The sequence below is a fragment of the Malaclemys terrapin genome, chromosome 1, assembly GCF_027887155.1.
Source record: "Malaclemys terrapin pileata isolate rMalTer1 chromosome 1, rMalTer1.hap1, whole genome shotgun sequence".
Classification (NCBI taxonomy): Eukaryota; Metazoa; Chordata; order Testudines; family Emydidae; genus Malaclemys; species Malaclemys terrapin.
In genome coordinates this window covers 106,533,257-106,551,975 of record NC_071505.1, presented here as the reverse complement: position 1 = coordinate 106,551,975, position 18,719 = coordinate 106,533,257, and the positions used below count along the sequence as shown (strand labels likewise).

The 18,719-nt window shown below is 43.5% G+C and overlaps 1 protein-coding gene across 1 annotated transcript in view; it reads right to left on the bottom strand.

The window, feature by feature from the left end:
• The window catches only part of PKP2 (plakophilin 2), a 76,690-nt gene that overhangs the window by 26,743 nt on the left and 31,228 nt on the right, over window positions 1-18,719 (bottom strand). The window contains exon 5 of the mRNA XM_054034281.1: window positions 10,429-10,636. Within this exon, the coding sequence (XP_053890256.1) occupies window positions 10,429-10,636 (208 nt within the window). The remainder of the gene's footprint in view (window positions 1-10,428; window positions 10,637-18,719) is intronic.

The following is an 18,719-nucleotide window of genomic DNA, read 5'->3' as shown; positions in this document are numbered from 1 at the left end:
AATTAGGTGCCTGGACCCTGGAGAAGACTCACATGTAAGGTGAGGTGGTGGCCTAGGGGGAAATAGGGGGTGGGTGTGAGGGGGCAGTGGGGTGAGAAGAGGGAGTGGGGGGAATTTGGGATGTGCAGGGCAGCGGCTGCCAGAGAAAGAGGTGACTTTTCCTAGCTCTAGGGCTGCGGCTGCTGGGGAGAAACATCCCTCCTTCCCAGCCCCAGCTCGGGGGCTGCTGCAGTGGGGGAGAGAGGGAGAGATCCGCCTCCTTCCCAGCCCCAGCTCGGGGGCTGCTGCAGTGGGGGAGAGAGGGAGAGATCCGCCTCCTTCCCAGCCCCAGCTCGGGGGCTGCTGCAGTGGGGCAGAGAGGGCACATCATCGCATTAGAAAGATAAGACTACTGATATTAAAATATGAGTTGCGTGCTTTTATTTGTAGAACAAAAAAACGTTAATTATTATTACGTTTTTTTTAATATAGTGCTTTTCTCCAAAGTGCTTTACAATAGTTCGCTCACGGTACAAACAACATTTGGAAAGATCATTAAGTGGTCCGCCGAGACCCTCAGCAATTTTCAAGTGGTCAGCGAAAAAAAAGTTTGAGAACCACTGATATATGGTATTTTACTGCATATGTTTAAATTTAAACAGGAATTTTAAGTGAGCAAGTCAGATGTTTAATAGTTCATGTAATACTGGTTTACTGGACAAGTACTGCACTGTTGATCTTACTATGCTTACAGGCCATAGCCTTTAATACTGAAAGCACTCACAAAGGACTTCAAACCATTTTAATTGAAGTCCGCAGGCTAAGGTTTTGTCCTTAAATACAACACAGTCTTTTTCCTTTAAAAGGACAACTCTATAGCATCAACCAAGTATAGAAGAACTTCTCGCCTATGCAGCAGTGACCAATTAATGAAAAGCAATGCCAAAAATCAGGAGACAGGCAGCTAGTGAGGAACAATGATCAAAGAACTCCATTTGGCATTTACTGTACCTGCACAAGCAGGTAAGAAGTGCCCAGGGGCCTACAATGGTAACAGAAGTGACTGCATGTGTCTGAGTTTCCGCTCAGAGTTGATGAGTTTTTTTATTCACTTTCCTTGCTCTCTCTCTCTCTCTCTCTCGATATACATTTTAGCTACCATAAAAAGGTGGTTCTTAAAAAAAAAAAAAAAAAATGTTCCATAATGTAACTAAACACACAGATCAAATGAGTGAGAGCTCCCTTCCCCCACGATGGAGCTATTGTAACATAGTATACGCACAATGTCAAAGGATAAAGACAGAAGGATCTGAACCACATGGTGGGGTTTCAAAGCCCAGAAGGGAACAATGAGTAGGTGTTCTAGGTAACTACTCATTCACTTATCTACTCTCGAGGGAAATGAAGAAAAGGGAGCGAAGGTACTGAGAATGTGATTAGTTCTGTTTTCTGTATATAGATAAAAGGAACTGCCGGTGTAAATTGGCATAGCTCCAATGATATCAACAGAGCTATGAAGTACTAGGTCCATTCATGTCACCTGAGAAACTTATCCTAAGTCTCCTAACATCTGCACTCACAACTCCCATTGACTTCAAAGGGTGGATGATAGTGAGTATATGGCCCTTTGAATGTATTGCCTTTCATTTTCTAGGAGCAGCAGTGGAAGCAGTAGCCTGAAATGCAAAGAGAACTACCTGTCTGGAACACGTGGGTCTGTGAATAGGTACCACTGTATAATTATGACTGTCATTGCATTTTCTTTACCATTGGGAGGTACTCAAAGAAAGCTTGATGTAGGCGGTTTGACAAAAAAATCCCAAACTGAAGATGGAGTTGGATGTGACACAGGAGATGGTATAAGACAGTAAATTCTTTCTTTTTGGAGGGTGGGGCCATTAAGGCTGCCCTCCAAAAATCTCACCTTTTCTTACTTTTATTTTCTTTCTAGAGGCAGGGAGGCAGTATACCTTTGAGGTCATGCAGGTCTGGGCATTTTGAAGTTCCGCTTGGTACCCCTTGGTGGAGGTCACAATGGGATGCTCTGAATCAGCAAATCCCCTGACCACCTTTGTCATACCCACTCCCCTCCCTCCTTCCTGGTCAGCGGGTGGAATTTTAGCTCACCAACAATACTTCACTACAGAATATTTTGCACATCACCATCATACATTGCAGATACCAAGATGAGTGATTCCTGTTACCAAATTTCTTCCACATTTAACAGCAGACTTCCTCACAGGAGTGAAAAATAGTAATGTCTGGAATTCTGTTATCTTCCAGCCAGCCAGCCAAAGGAACACTTAGGAAGAGGTGCTGTATAGTGTGTATGTTCACAGTCTACATAGCTAGTTTTAACTAGTTAGAATAGTGTAGGGGAAAAACTAACAGACTAAGCCAAGGATTTTAAAGGTACTTTTCGGAGTGAAATATGTAAACTGCTGCTCTGAACTACCAAGAGAACGATTGTTTTTCCAGCTTGCTGCTCTTTCATAAACCTCATCCTTTAAAAAAGCAGCACAGTGCAGGGCTGATGTTCCTCTCAGCAGCTCATGGATAATGTTTCCTTTATAATACCTAGATACAACATATGTTTTAATTACAATAATTGCCAACAGTGGGAAAAAAACCCACTCAAATGTTGGGAATGCTGCCACACCTGTGTATTTCAAGAACTTTCTTCTCGGAAAAATGAACAAACAAACAAACAAACAAACAAACAAACAAACATCAGTGCAGTAAATAGGAAGTAAAATGGGAGTGTCCAAGTAGAATATGCTGTGAACTGGCTTATGTAAAACAAAATTCATGTAACAAAACAACATATATCGATTTGTCACAGGAACACAGGTGTTATAGAAAAATGAGAAAAAAAATAGATGCACCTCGAACAGAAGACTCACAGCTGCCAAAATATTATTTAAAATGTTGCTGATACTGCAAATACTCCTACACATACTTAATTTTACCCATGTGAGCAATCCCACTGAGACTATAGGCATGAATCAAGTTACTCACATGCAGAAATGTTTGCAGGATAAGGGCCTTTACCTTCAGATATGCTACACAGTATGCTAGTAAAAACATTGAGTCCTTGTGGCACCTTAGAGACTAACACATTTATTTGGGCATAAGCTTTCGTGGGCTAAAACCCACTTCATCAGATGAGGGTTTTAGCCCACAAAAGCTTATGCCCAAATAAATGTGTTAGTCTCGAAGGTGCCACAAGGACTCCTCGTTGTTTTTGCTGATACAGACTAACACGGATACCACTCTGAAACCTGTCAGTATGCTAGCAGTGGCATATGTTTCTTCCCTTAAAGAGCTGATTCGTGCAAGATGGGAGGGTTTTCCTTTTAAATTATTATTTCTTTCTATGACAGCTCGGCCTGTCTGTGCTGTAATCCTGCCTGCAGGAGAAATTTTCTTTCATTTCTTAGATGAATGTTGCACAATAACAAGATCAAGAGGTTAGACACTCCCCTGCAGGCTTACCTGGCTCACCTTCAAAAGCTGATTTTTCTTGTTCTGGGTGTTCTACTTTCTGTTCCCCACTGAACTCTCTACATAATCAACAAATATGCTGTTTCATGCAGACACGGCGGTGAAATGAGGAGAGTCCCATGCATGGAATTAAGCAGTAGGCCGCAACTTTTATTTAACTTTTGCACACAGGAGAGTTGCTACCCGCCCATCACCCAGACTCTCCACTAGCAGGCATTTAATTGGCTCCAGTGCAGGGGTTACAGGGCTCCTTACCGTATAACCCATAATGTGGGGTAGGCTCTCCTCAGCCTACCCGCCCCCCTGCCATCCCCTCAGGACTCAGCTCTCTCGGAGTCCTAGCATCCTCCCAACTGCGAGAGGCATAGGCGCCTACTCCGTGGGTGTTCCAGGGCTGGAGCACTCACAGGAAATAAATGGTGGGTGCAGAGCACCCACCAGCAGCCCCCCTACCAGAACCTCCCTCTCCCCCCCAGCAGCTCCTGCACGCCGGCAGGCCCCAGTGATCAGCACCTCCCCCTCCCTCCCAGCACCTACTGCCTGCCGCAGATCAGCTTCTTTGAGGCATCAGGAGGCGCTGGGAGGGAGGAGGGAGGGCGCAGCATACTTGGGGGAAGAACTGGGTGGGGAGGGAAGAGGTGGGGTGGGGGTGGGAAGAAGCAGGGCAGGAATGGGGGTCTTGGGGGAAGGGGTGGAGTGGGGGTAGGGCCTGGGCGGGGAGTCCCTCCCTCCCTCCCCCCAGCAGATTAGAAACTCGGCACCTATGGAGAGGGGGACAGAGGATGCCAGGGTCGGGTTTTTTGCCGCCCCAAGCAAAAAAAAAACAAAAACAAAAACACCTCCGAAAGCGCAACTGCCGAAGCAAAAAAAAAACCAAAAAACCCCCCCACAAAAACCCCACCTCTGAGAGCACCCGGAATACTGCCCCTGAAATTTTGCTGCTCAAAGCTTGGTTTGCTGGTGCTTAGAACCGGTCCTGGAAGGTGCAGTGCAGCAGGGTGGGGACCGCGATGGCCACAAAATCTGACCCTAGCCCACAAACGCCACAAGGTCTCACCCTATCACATGAGCCCACGGCCCATCACCAAAATCCCAGGTCTTTCACCTCTGGGAACCGTTCATTTATCCTTTTAACTGCACTGGAACCTGACCGCAAGCTGCGACGAATTAACAACTCAACCCAAGTACCTGAGTTAGGTACTAAGTGCATTCCTACTTAACCCACTGTGGCTTGAAGATGCCGAGAGGAAGGCAAATAACTCTCTGATCCATGGCCAATTGGCCCATGAGAGGAAAAAATTCCTTCCTGGCCCCCAAATGGGCAATTGGCTAGGCCAGCAGCAGCGGTCATGCCGGGTTCCCATTCCTAGTTCAGGGTGGGTACGCTGGGGCTGCTGGAATGGAGCCAAAAGAGGCTCCACATAGCCCCTGCACCAGGTTAAATCTTGGGAGCTGGTGAATGCTTCCCGCCACTGGCCAATGGGTGGCAGAGGCTCCCAGGAAGGGAAGGGCTACCTAGCGTCCCTCAGCGAGTGTCTCCTCCTTTGCTGCTGAGTCTGGGTCCCCTCGCCACTGGTCCCATCAAGTTCCCCCACCCATTGAGGCAGGTGGGTGGCATTTCTCTCAGCTCCTCCCACTCTCCCAACCAGACATACTCTTCTACAAGTAATTTGCAACTTCCTTCCCTGCCTAAAAAGAATCTAATTCAAATATCTTAATTGGTTTGCATGTTAAACTGGGGGCAAAATCTAAGTTTTTCCTTTCTTTAATAGTTACAATGCAGTTATGAAGCTAACAACTCCATGACTTCCAGTGTGACTCTGAGGAAGTCACTTCACCTTTCTGTGACTAGGCCGGAGATCCACAGAAAATGCCACAGGGAACCCTGCAGTTGTTTGCCACATCTGGATAAAACGCACTGGTTCAATGGGGGGGAGGGATAACTCAGTGGTTTGAGCATTGGTCTGCTAAACCCAGGGTTGTGAGTTCAGTCCTTGAGGGGGCCACTTAGGGATCTGGGGCTGACATGGCTTCCTCCTCTCACCCTCTGCTAGGATTCACAGAGTACGTGGCAGAAGGTAGCGCTTGCTGTAAGCAGCATACATCACCACAGTGTTTCACAGCATAATTTACATCACACATAGTATGATATTTCCCTACCTTATGTGTCAGTCCATGCCACCCATTTGCAGTTTGCTACTTGTTACCTGGTCTAGTATTATATGGATTAATTAGAGAAGCCTATTAGCACTCTGTAGTTCAGGAGTTATTACAAGAGCCCCACTGTGCACAAGGGAGATAATTACCCTTAGGAAAGGTGTTCTGTCTCAGACTTTAAAGCCAGAAGAGACCATCACAATCATCTAGTCTGACCTCCTGCACATTACAAGCCACAGAACCACACCCACTCACTCCTGTAATAGACCCATAACCTCTGGCTGAGGTCATTGGAGTCCTCAAATCATGGTTTAAAGACTTCAAAATTACAGAGAATCCCCCATTTACTCTAGTTTAAACCTGCAAGCAACCCATGCCCCATGCTGCAGAGGCAGACGAACTCCCCCCCCGCCCCCCCCCCCCGGGTCTTGCTAATCTGACCTGGGGAAAAATTCCTTCCCAGCCCCAAATATGGTGATCAGTTAAACCCTGAGCATGTTGGCAAGACTCATCAGCCAGACACCTGGAGAAGAATTCTCTGTAGTAACTCAGAGCCCTCCCCATCTAGTGCTCCATCTCTTGTCATTGGGGTATTTGCTAATAGCAGGCACAGATCTGCCACATGCCATTGCAGGCAGTCTCATCATAACATCCCCTCCATAAACTTATCAAGCTCAGTCTTGAAGCCAGTTAGGTTTTTTGCCTCGACTGCTTCCTTTGGAAGGTTGTTCCAGAACTTCACTCCTCTGATGGTTAGAGACCTTCATCTAATTTCAACCCTAAACTTGTTGATGGCCAGTTTAGATCCATTTGTTCTTGTATCAACATTGGTGCTTAGCTTAAATAACTCCCTTCTCTTCCTGGTGTTTATCCCTCTAATGTATTTATAGAGAGCAATCATATCTCCCCCCAGCCTTCCTTTGGTTAGGCTAAACAAGCCAAGCTCCTGGAGTCTCCTCTCATAACGTAGGTTTTCTATTCCTCGGATCATCCTAGTAGCCCTTCTCTGCAGCTGCTCCAGTATGAATTCATCTTTCTTAAACATGGGAGACCAGAACTCATACAGTATTCCAGATGAGGTCTCACCACTGCCTTGTATAATGGTACTAACACTTCTCTGTCTCTACTGGAAATACTTTGCCTGATGCATCCTAGGACCGCATTAGCCTTTTTCATAGCCGCATCACATTGGTGGCTTATAGTCATCCTGTGATCAACCAATACACCCAATCTTTCTTCTCCTCTGTCACTTTCAACTGATATGTTCCCAGGTTATAGAAAAAAATCTTGTGGTTGGTCCCTAAATTCATGACCTTACACTTTGCAGTATTAAATTTCATCTCATTTCTATTTCTCCAGTTTTCAAAATCCTCCGGATCTTCTTGTATGATAGTCGAGGGAAGGGCAGGCATTAACAGGACCGAAGACCCTGGTGAGGGCAGACCTCTTTGCTACCCCCGAAGGGGAGCTTTCATTTTAGACTCTGTGACTTGGCTGGAGGGCTGTGCCACTGAAAACCCACCTAGTAAGGTCAACAACAAACAGGGTACACCTGGGGAAGGAGAGCTTGCAGCATCACACCCAGCTGACAGGAGGCACTCACGAGAGGTGAGTGTCCCCGTCACACCTTGCTATCCTTGTAATATTTTTATTAGTACCGTTAGCAAAAGTACAAACACTCCAACCCAGCAAAGTAGATAGAGATAATACAAGACAATCACTATGTCTAGCATCTGATACTCCATACATTCACACCATCCTTAGCAGAGACCCTAAAACTGGTGAGACAGGCAGTCTAAAATAGTGGTTATCCTATCCCTGGCATTCTAAGATCCCAATGGCGTAGGCCGTAGTCAGCCCTGATATACAGTTCTGTGGCCACCATGAATATTCATAAGGATGCCTGGCCTCCTCTGTGCATATCTAAACTTCCTACCGTGATAACGTTGGGGTCCTGTCTTCTGATAAGATTAAAGTAATTAATGTACTAACCTATTAGCATATATGTCAATTGGTTGCCATGGCACTTTTCATGCTGAACATCTACTGATGTTCTTATCTTAAAATATCTAAACTAGCATCAACTGATATTTTGCGGTTACCTTTTAGCCAACTAGTCATAGTTGTTTATCTTATGATACCTTGTGACTTAGGGTCACTTCTGCTAAGGCTTTATAGGCCTTATGCTAAGCTATTGTCTTACAGACTTAGGGGCCTGTACAGTCTTAATTTATACCTATATTTTACCTTGTATCTATGCCTTACCTAGCCAATACCTATAGGCTACATACTCCAGAGGCATATAGTTGGAGTCACTCTTCTTTAGGAGAACTCCATTGCCCTGTTGTGGCACTACACACTACACACACTGGAGGTAGTCTCCCAGCATATTAGGAACGGAGAGATAAATTTTAGTCTTGTCAGAACTGGCTTAGTTTTAGCCAATTAAATCTACATTAACAGTCCTGCCACTAACTAATCAGTGACCTTGAAGTTGACCTTCTAAGGTCAGGATACACTGCTCATGTATATGAAAATTAGATAATCTTTCTGTCATTTGGTGGAGAATAAATATCACACAAAGAATTTTTGACCAAAGACTTCTTGACCCTCTTCACAGAGGGAATAGCTAACTAACACTCTTTAAAGGCTAGCAGTTTCCTCAAGTTTACATTCTTTCCCTCAGATACAGAATTCTGGTGCTGTGCTTCCTATGTGCTTCTTTCCTGCCCTGGTCTTATACAGAGATTACAACATCATTAAGGAAAATCATAGGCTCTAGGCTACGAGAGATTCTAGGATGTAAGTCTCTCACTTTTACAGGAGTTAAGTCTGGCACTGCCAAGCTCCAAAACTTTCCTGAACTATGACAAGTTAACAAGAGATTCACATAGGTCTGACGGCAGGATAATTATAGGAATAACTCTGGGTTTTTTTCCCATTGACTAATTTGCAGTCATAAATTAACAAGTAATTAATATAAGATATGGTGTGAAAAAACAGACTGGGGTGTCATGTTAAAAGGTGGGAACCTCTGGCATGGGATTCTACACTAAGACCTCCCCCTTAAAGTATATTGCCACTGTGATTACGTTACACAGTCATGATGATATTCCATTAGCCCTCAGAGGAGGCCAATGGCATTCACAGTTGAAGTCACAAAACTAGTGGGTGAACCTCAAACTGGAAGCATCACCCACTCAATGAAATTGATGTGAGAGGGCTGCCCCATCTGCAGGAGCACCGCCAGCTTTTCTGCCGCCCTAGGTGGCGGAAGATCCCGCCCCGAAATGCCGCCCCCCACAGAGGCGGCGGAAGGTCCCGCCACCAAAATACCGCCACGGTTGCCGCCCCCCAAATTGTAGCGCTGGCGACCGCCTAGGTCGCCTAATGGGTTGCGCCGGCCCTGCCCATCTGGGTTCAGAATAAAGCAGTCTATGGGAGTTGAGAACATCCTGCTTTATGCAAACTGCCACACACTGTGTATTAGTACTTAAACATTTTCCAGACAGATATTCTCCAACTCATTAATATCAACACTCATGTTCAGTGGTAGCTGTAACTGCAGAATTGATGAATCTGAATTTTATATTGAGAAGTTAAAACAGAGTAATAGTCACAAATATCTTGGCCTACACTACCACTTCTCTTGCCTTTGCCCAAGCACTAGTGCAGCTCCTTTGATGACAGGAATGATGGAACTACCAGTATCCACATGGCACAGGCATTTTTACCACCAGGTCTTCTCACGCTGGGATTGGACCAATGGTGATGGAAGGAGTGAACATTCCCAGTGTAAATGCACCACTATACACAGAGAGAACATGCTGCATATGAAAAGACCTGAGGGACCTGATTTGGCAGTTGCTGCATGTAAGGAACTCTCATGCATTTTAATGGTGCCGTAGCTGCACTTCGGGGCCAAGACAGGTGATAACACGAGGATTCATTTCCAGTCCTTAGGAAGCACAATATTTCAAACACTTAAAAAGACATCTTCAAGTGCTATTAATTTAATAGCTTTTCAATTCAATTCAATATTTTTACTTTCCTCTTGTTTGAGAGTAAAAATATCTTAACATAAAATCCCTTCCGTCTCCCCATTTTGTCTTTCTCCATTTGTGAAAGAACACAGACAAGTTTTTCCTTTGTGCATTAAAGAACATTAACATGGCTCCCTGATTGCTTATTTTCTAGTTTGTACACAACTGCCATAGAGAAGTATTGGGGAGAGCATTTGTCCACTGACTGGGTGCTGCAGAGCCAACAGGCAACGCTCACAGAGTGATCTATTTCTCTGTGTGAAATGACGACTTACATTTTCCTCACAAACTGGAGTCAAGCTGTCAGGAGGTCAGGGCAGAGGTGCAGGGGGCCAGAGCTGCTGCAGAGATACATGGCATCAGTACCAGCGGCCCTCTGACCCTAGTGGATTTCTCAGAGCAGCATGCATCTGAAAGGGCCCCCGACTTTCTTCTCCGGAGTTGTAAGCCATTGTGCCCCTCCAATGTAAGGAGTCAGAAGATTAGAGAAGGGAAATTGCAGTTTCCTGGCTCCTATGTGGCTATTACTCCCTAGGAGAACAAACTGGCCTTGAATCAAGACTTTAGGGTTTGGCTGAGGACAGGAGCCCTAACTAGCTGACAATGTCCCTTTAAATCCTTGTTCCTCTCCCGGTTACGTTTGACCCATTGATCATCCAGCTAAATAAACAAACACATATTACAGCAAGCCTGTGCACTATGTAGAGCACTGCAAACGTGCATGCAAATACTCTGCAAGTATTACCTGTTATCTGCTTTTTAGTTTCCACATCCTTGGTTTGTCTGAGTACACGGAGCAGGACTGGGATCCCGTTCCGCTCACACACTTCTAGTTTGTTGTCATTGTCCTCATACACCAAGTTCCTCAAAGCTCCACATGCCACCTGCAGAACGTCCTCATTCTGCGTTTTCAGAAGCTGTAGAAGCTTGGGAATGCCACCAAGTAAATAAACCTGGGAAAGGAAACCAAAGAGATGTGTTTTCATTGTTTAGCTACAGGGGAAAAAAATGCCTTCTCAAATATAGCTTCTGTGAGCTTTTTCATTTGCTTAGGTCTAACAGTAGGCTGAATGATATGAAGCTCCGATTGTTAGAAGTTAGGGCAGTGAACCGGCCAGGACTGTAACTAGAGCTGAGTGAATAACTGAGTTTTTGGTTCAGTGGCGGAACTGAAAAGCTGGAAAAAAATTGGTTAGTTTTTAACGGAAAGTAATTTTTTTTCAGGTTTTCCTATTGAAATGAAAAACCAAATTTTTTTTTGTTTGGATCTAATGAAATGACATTTCAAAACCAAATAGGTCGTTTAGAAAAGAAATGTCAAAACACTTTGTTTTGAAAATGTTTTTGGCTTTTTAAAATTTCCCTCCCCCTCATTTTGTATCTAGCCTAAATTATTCATTAAAGGTGAATGGTTTCAGTTACCCCAAAATTGCATTTTTCAAATGTGCTATTCCCCTGAGTTTGCTCAGCTCTAATTATAAATTTTGGTATGGAACCCATTATCTTAGGGCTTCTGTATAAGTCACAGTCAAAATCCACAGCTACGGCAGGTAGCATAGTTTGAAGCGTGGGGCTGGAATTAAAGAGAGCAGGGTTCCGTTCCCAAATACGCTACAGTCTTGTGCAACCTCATGTAAGTCATTTAACCTCTTTGTGCCTTAGCTTCCACATCTATAAAATGGGGATGATGATAATTCTGCACCTCACAAGGTTGTCCTTAGATTTAATGCAATAATATTTGTAAAGTGCTTTGAGCGTCGTGGATGGAAGGTGCTACAGAAGTTCAAAATTATTATTTCCCCATGCTAGCCAGCCTGCAGCTTTCCTTGTTGTCCCCTGCCTGCTGCATGGGCTGAAGGCATAATAAATAACCTATTTTACTTACTGGGCGCTTCTTAGCAGTAGCACACTATACAAAAATTTAATAAAAACATAAATCAAAGCCTCAGAGCACACACAATTATAAAATCAATCAATCAATCTAGACAATGCTTAAGTCACTGCAGTACCTATAGAAGAGATATCTCTTCAAATCACTTTTTAGAAGACCAGAGAGTGAGGATCTGATCCAAGAAGAATGCAAAATAAAAAGAGCATTTTATATCACAGCAGTAGTAGGGAAATAAATTATTTTTCAGGGATTATGTGCTGTGGCAACTCTCAGTATCTCAGTTATCCCAAGATGTGGTGAAAATGAATTTTGGCTTCTTTAGGAACAAGTTTCTTATGCAGTATGTCTTGCATTCAAGCAGTTAGGAATGGTTTAATCCAATATCCCATAATGCAATAGGGTCTTCTGGACAAACTCATCCTTGTGTAGCCAGGATTGTACATACAAGACTTAGAAACATGATATAACCATGATGGGTAGCATGGAGCCGTATGATCAAAAGAATTTAATCTAACTGGCAGCTGCTGAGATCAGGAAGAAATGAAATGCAACAAAGCCTCCTGTTATCTTCATGCCCTGGTAAAGTACTCTGCAGGCCTGCCTTTGCTTTGACTCAGCTGCATAAAAGGTAAAATTTCCTGCTAATACACTACTGACTTGGTTCCCTATGCTTTCAGCTCTCTGATTCTCAGAGAAATAGCCATCTGTCAAGATAAGTAGAGCACAAACACTGAAGGACTATTTGCTTACCGCTACAAAACTGACATGTCCTTTTGACATTGCTTTTTTAGTTTTGTTGTTTTTCTTTAAACATTTTTACTGGCTTTCTTTTTGTAATTGTCAGTGACTCTAGAGCTCATGAAAGCTACTGGCCTATTTATATCCACCAAACAACAGATGGCCATGCTCTCAGATGAAGAAGGGGCCACAGGACCTAACAGATTATAGGGGACAAAGAATAAAAATAGGGGACAGGTGCAGGTGGAAGGGTTAAAACAAGGGAACTTGAAAGGGCCACCAAGTAGAGAACCCCAGACTACATCCACTGCTTTGAGAAGGAATCAGTGGACACCATCCAGAGGAACTCTACCTGGATGCATGAATGGACCAGGGAAAGGTAAAAGGCCCCACAGTCAAGCTTCCAGACCTGGAGGCTGAACTCTTTTGTTAACCCACACAAGTACAACACAAGAAGCAGCAATATAAGCTTCCTTCATGATGCCACACAAATGCTCCTCAAGTTCTGGTCTGCTGAAACTTCTGGTCTGCTGGGTCCTTCACAACCCATTTTGAGACTCTGCTAAGACTGAAAATAAGGGTGCTAGTTATGATGATAGTTTTTAAAATGCAGATATTGGTTCAGCCGAAAGTAGATTAAGAACACCAAAGAAGTGAACAAGGTTTGGTCTCTGCTAACCTAGATTTTATTTAGAGATTCTGATTTTTGTTTTTAACTGATAAACTACCAAAACAAAAAAACAAAAAAACAAATCAGTGTTTGTCTAATAAACACTGGAAATGGTAGCTTGCAGCTAAGGCTCATCTACACAGAGCAGTAATGCAGACAATAGAGGGCGTGATTTCTAAAGCTCACTAGCGTGTGCTGGTGTACACTAGGGTTCCTGGGTGCGCTTTGATATAGTGCTGTTTGAAACAGAACTACATTAAAAGCATAATCAGCACATTACAAAGATTATTCTCCACAGTATATACAGGGTTCTGTTTTGGGGGGGGGTTTATTAATTTCATTTTTTGATTTATTTTTTAGCAATTTGTGAGTTGTATGTAGGTGTCCAAACACTGGGGGTTTTGAGGCTCTCTGGATATAAACTGTAAAGAGTAATGTATACTTAATATTATATATATATATATATATATATATATACACACACACACACACACACACACACACACACACACAGAGTAGTATATATTGTAATGACTAATCTCTCTGTAATGTTCCTTAGTGCGCTTTAACATTGTTCTGCTTCAAACAGTACTACATTAAAGCACAGCAAGGAATGTTTAGTGCACACCAGCAGGGTCTATACAAGCCAATTAATGCGCAACATGTTAGTGTGCTTGAGAAATCACACCCCTGTAGTCTGTATTACTGCTCTGTGTAGACAAGCCCTTCGATCCAAGTAACTATTTCTCGTGTTTTTTCTGGTGTTCATTGGATAAATACAGATTTTTAAAAAAAAAATCAGGGGCATTTTATCAGTGTTTATCAGTTAAAATCTAAAATCCAAAGCCCTAAGTATATACTACCATAATGTAATATGCATTATTTATTACAATATACACAAGGAGAAAACCCAGAAATGTGCTGATTTTTTCACATCTACATAAAACTCTAACTACTAAAAATAAACCCAGAAAATTGAATGAATAAACTCAGAAAAACAGAAGCCTAAGTGTATTTGAGCTGGGACCTAAGTAGGAAAATGCTCTGTAGCATGTACCCAACACACTAAGCCATATAATCCCTTCAACATCTGGCATTTAATTAAACAAACAAGTAGTAATCAATACATACATAAGATTAGTATACATAGCAACATAACATGTTCCCAGAAAAAGACTACATTAAAATGGAGTTAAGGTTGAGAGTACAGATCAGTAACTTAGGGTAGACTACATTACAAGGTTGCTGTAATTATCTCAAAACCAAGGAAATCCAGGAAATTCACACTTAGAGATTAAATTTAAAGGAAATCCAAACACGTTACGGTTTGGTAATGCACAGTTTAGGGCACCCAATCAACCTTAACTCTGCCCTGTACTGACACTATAAAATGGGGTGGAGGAAGTCAAATGAGTCTTTGAAACTCATTTAATCTAAGCAGGATCCACAAACACTAACAAGCTTTAAACATTATTGTATTGCTCTTGCATTGTTGTCATTTCAGAACAGAATTAAGATTTCTGCAGAAGGAGAAACTTTCAGTTATGAAGCATAATGGGGGGAAATAATAAGTATTAATCTGGAAAAAATGCAACGTACCTTATGAGTTTTAACTATATGAGAAGATTGCTGGGTCTGCAACAGGGCAGAATTAAGTTGGTTCAGGAATTTCCTTGTTTATTTTTCAATTTAAAAAATTCACACATGAACCCTAAACCAGAAACTCAAAGGGAATGTTGCCCTGCAATATTTCTAGTGATTTGAAGATATAAAAAAGGTTGATATTTTATATGAAGATAATAATTTTAACTTTTATGACCAGATTCTTTGACACACTCTTGACTGCTTTGCCCCAATCTGGAGCAGCAAATAGCAGCCAAAGCATATGGGGCTAGTTAAAATAGGTTTACAGCTGCTTTATTTAGCTAGAGCAATGCAAACCAGCCAGAGTGTACATCCTGTTTCCCCCTCCCTCTGATCCTCCAAATTCCCCCTGCCTCTTCCACCCCCCAGCACCACAAACCTCCACCCGTCCAATTTCTCTCTCCCTCCTGCACCTTTGTGTATTATCCTCCATGTACATATCTGCTTACTTCTGCCTCCTGCACCCCCCTTCATTTCTCTGTGCATGCAATATGCTTATCTATGCATGCACACGCATTACTTTCCCCCCTCCTCCCAGCCTACCAGTTTAGTACATTTGCTGCAAAGGGCAGCTTTTGAAAAGATGGTTAGGATTAATGGCAATTTTTTGCCATTATTTTCTATAACTGAAAGTTTGTCACAAATAACTGCCCCTTTCAAAATGGTTACCTCCTCCCCTTGTTCTCAATGGGACTGAGGACACAGCTGTCTTCAGGGAAAATTCCCACGGTGGCCCCCTATGCTGTGCGGAGGTAGAGACACTCAGAACCACTGAGAACAATGAAAGAGAGAGAGAGAGAGAGAGAAGATACCTTTCTTAAAATGGCCACCAGCTGAAGTCAGCTGTAATGTGAGTCCCACTGAGACCAACTGGATAAAGCAGCCATTTTGAAAGAGGGAGGTTCTTCGTGGTATTCTCTGTAGGCCATTTTAACCTTTCAGTCTCTGCTGAAGGAGAAACTTTCAGTTATAAAGAATAATGGGGGGAAATGACCATTGATCCTTATCATCCATCCATCTATTCAAAATATCCCAATATTTCAGTGAGTTTTAACTTAATGGGACACTTGAAGAGTCTGTGTTGTTGTGTTACTGAGTATTTTTGGGGAAATGAAAAAACAAGTTTGATACTAGATACTCACTTTCTTTAAAGGACCCATTTTTAATTCATTTTAATTCCTAAACAAATTAACAGATTTACTTGTAAATTCTCAGAAAATTCATTCTGTATTAAAAAAAAAAAAGTAATTGCAGTAATTTTGGGGCGGATACACTGTATTTCTCTTATATAATAAAGAGATTGATTCTCTGCTTTAAGTGCAAAACTCAACTCAGCCTTACCTACGGAGTTACTACAGACACCTCCACAGTTACACAAGATCATAGTAATAAATAAAGCACTCCATAGCATCCAATATACCATGAAAACTGATCACACAAAATACTCAGTATCTGGGTTCCAAATGTCATAAAAGATGGACTAGAAGGAATGGTGTGCATACAGTCTACACCTCCTCCCCCCAAAACGGTGGGACACTATATTCCTGATAAAGCTGCTGATTCAAGGATAGAAGAATTTGTTAGGTGAACATTCAGCAGTCCACCATGATCAGCATTTTTACTGTATGACACAAGTGGTTTCACAATCAACAGAGATAAAAATGCTTATAATGTAAGTAAATGTTTCTATTTAACATAGTTTTCTATTTAATTCAGCCTTTATGTAAAATAACCTAATAGGACTCTTTAAAATAAAGAAATCTGTGTCACTTATCTATTTGCTATTCTAATGATTAAAAAAGTCTAGTAAGAGTGATTAAACATTACTATACAAAGCAGACAAACCCAGCACGTGTAATAGTCTACACAATGACTTCACAAGACAGCATGCTGAGCAGTAACAAGAACTACGTAATAACTACTGTTTTTACTTTGTATGTCTTGGGAGGGTGTACAAACACTTGGGTTATTTAGGAGGAAGGTGAGCTATACTACATTTTGTATTTTTTTCAGGCTTTCGTTCCATTAAAAACAGCAAGACCACCTTCCTAAATTTAGGCTTTCCTATGCTATCAAGATTTGAGATCACCCAGTATAATTTTTACTACAATCCCTTGCTGAGGGTTTTGCCTTAATAAAGATTTGTTAGACCCATTTGCTGAGCCAGTGAATCTCAATCCAATACAAACACTACTCCTAAACCCTGAAAAAGTACTGTACAAATCTAGGTCTTAACTTTGCAGCTCAGGTCCATATCACCTCAATTATAAAAAGGATACAGTCATAAAAAGCTTAGTTTTCAAACTTGGGTGATCAAACTTAGATGCCCAAATTTGTATTTAGGCACACAAATACCTGTTTTAGTCATCCAAGTCCTGGTTTAGGAATCTAAAATGGACATTTAGTTGCTAAATGTAGATTTTGACCAAGATCTTTTTTAAAAATCATGTCTAAAGTGAGGCTTTTAAGTTCATATTTAGGCGCTCCTGGGTGCTCAATAGTTTTGAAAATGAAGCCACTATTTAGATGCCTTAATATGAATTTAGGAGCCTAACTCTGGGCACATATCTTTTAAAAAATATTGGAATTAGTGGTCCATAACTGATCATTTTCTTCTCAAATGAGGAATCACACTAGTCACTTTACTATATTTACATGCAATTTGCTGAGCTAGGTTCAGCAGGTTATGTGGGGTTTTATTTCTTTATTTATATGCCCAACTCTTAGATATTGTAGTGCTAAATAACCGGGTAACTCATTTCTCAACTTAAATGAGAAAGACCCTTAGATAATTTTGTTCTTTCACATTATCCCACAGCATATATTCCTGTCCAAACACCACAGCACATTTTAATTTCCACTGACACAATGAAAGTACCTTATTTTCTTTCTACCCTAGGTATTTATCAGGCTGTCATCTCCACTGTAACTGAACATCTATTTTAATGAAATTGTCCCTAATTTTTAAAAAATGGAGAAGGGAGAAGAGAAACAGAAAATACATATTAATTGTATGGTAAGCCCAACTGCTTGTAATACTAGGGTTACCATACGTCCTCTTTTTCCCGGACATGTCCGGCTTTTCGGCAGTCAAACCCCCGTCCGGGGGGAATTGCCAAAAAGCGGAACATGTCCGGGAAAATGGCGGCTCTGTTTAAGAGCCGGGCTGCCTGAACGCTCCCGGCTTCGGGCAGCCCCGTGCCTGGAGACCCTGCGCCGCCGGAGCCCGGGAGGGGAAGTGCCCGGCTGGGGGCGCAGGGTCTGGAGGCACGGGGCTGCCCGAAGCCAGTAGCTCTCGGGCAGCCCGGCTCTTAAATAGAGCCGCGGGGACTGGAGCCTCCAGCCGCCGGGGCTGTGTGTAACTGACACAGTGTCAGTTACACAGAGCCCCAGCCGCTGGAGGCTCTGTTTAAGAACCGGGCTGCCCCAGAGCTACCGGCTTCGGGCAGCCCCCTTGCCTCCGGACCCTGCGCCCCCAGCCGGGCACTTCCCCTCCCGGGCTCCGGCGGCGCAGGGTCTCCAGGCACGGGGCTGCCCGAAGCAGGTAGCTCTCGGGCAGCCCGGCTCTGTGTAACTGACACAGTGTCAGTTACACACAGCCCCGGCGGCTGTAGGCTCCAGCCCCCGCGGCTCTATTTAAGAGCCGGGCTGCCCGAGCGCTACCGGCTTCGGGCAGCCCCATGCCTCCAGACCCTGCGCCGCCGGAGCCCGGGAGGGGAAGTGCCCGGCTGGGGGCGCAGGGTCTGGAGGCACGGGGCTGCCCGAAGCCGGTAGCGCTTGGGCAGCCCGGCTCTTAAACAGAGCGGGGGCGGCTGGAGCCTCCAGCCCCCGGGGCTCTGTGTAACTGACCCAGTGTCAGTTACACAGCGCCAAAGAGGAGAAAAGCCTCCAGCCCCCGGGGCTCTGTGTAACTGACACAGTGTCAGTTACACAGAGCCCCAGCCGCTGGAGGCTCTGTTTAAGAACCGGGCTGCCCGAGAGCTACCGGCTTCGGGCAGTCCCCTTGCCTCCGGACCCTGCGCCCCCAGCTGGGCACTTCCCCTCCCGGGCTCCGGCGGCGTAGGGTCCGGAGGCACGGGGGCTGCCCAAAGCC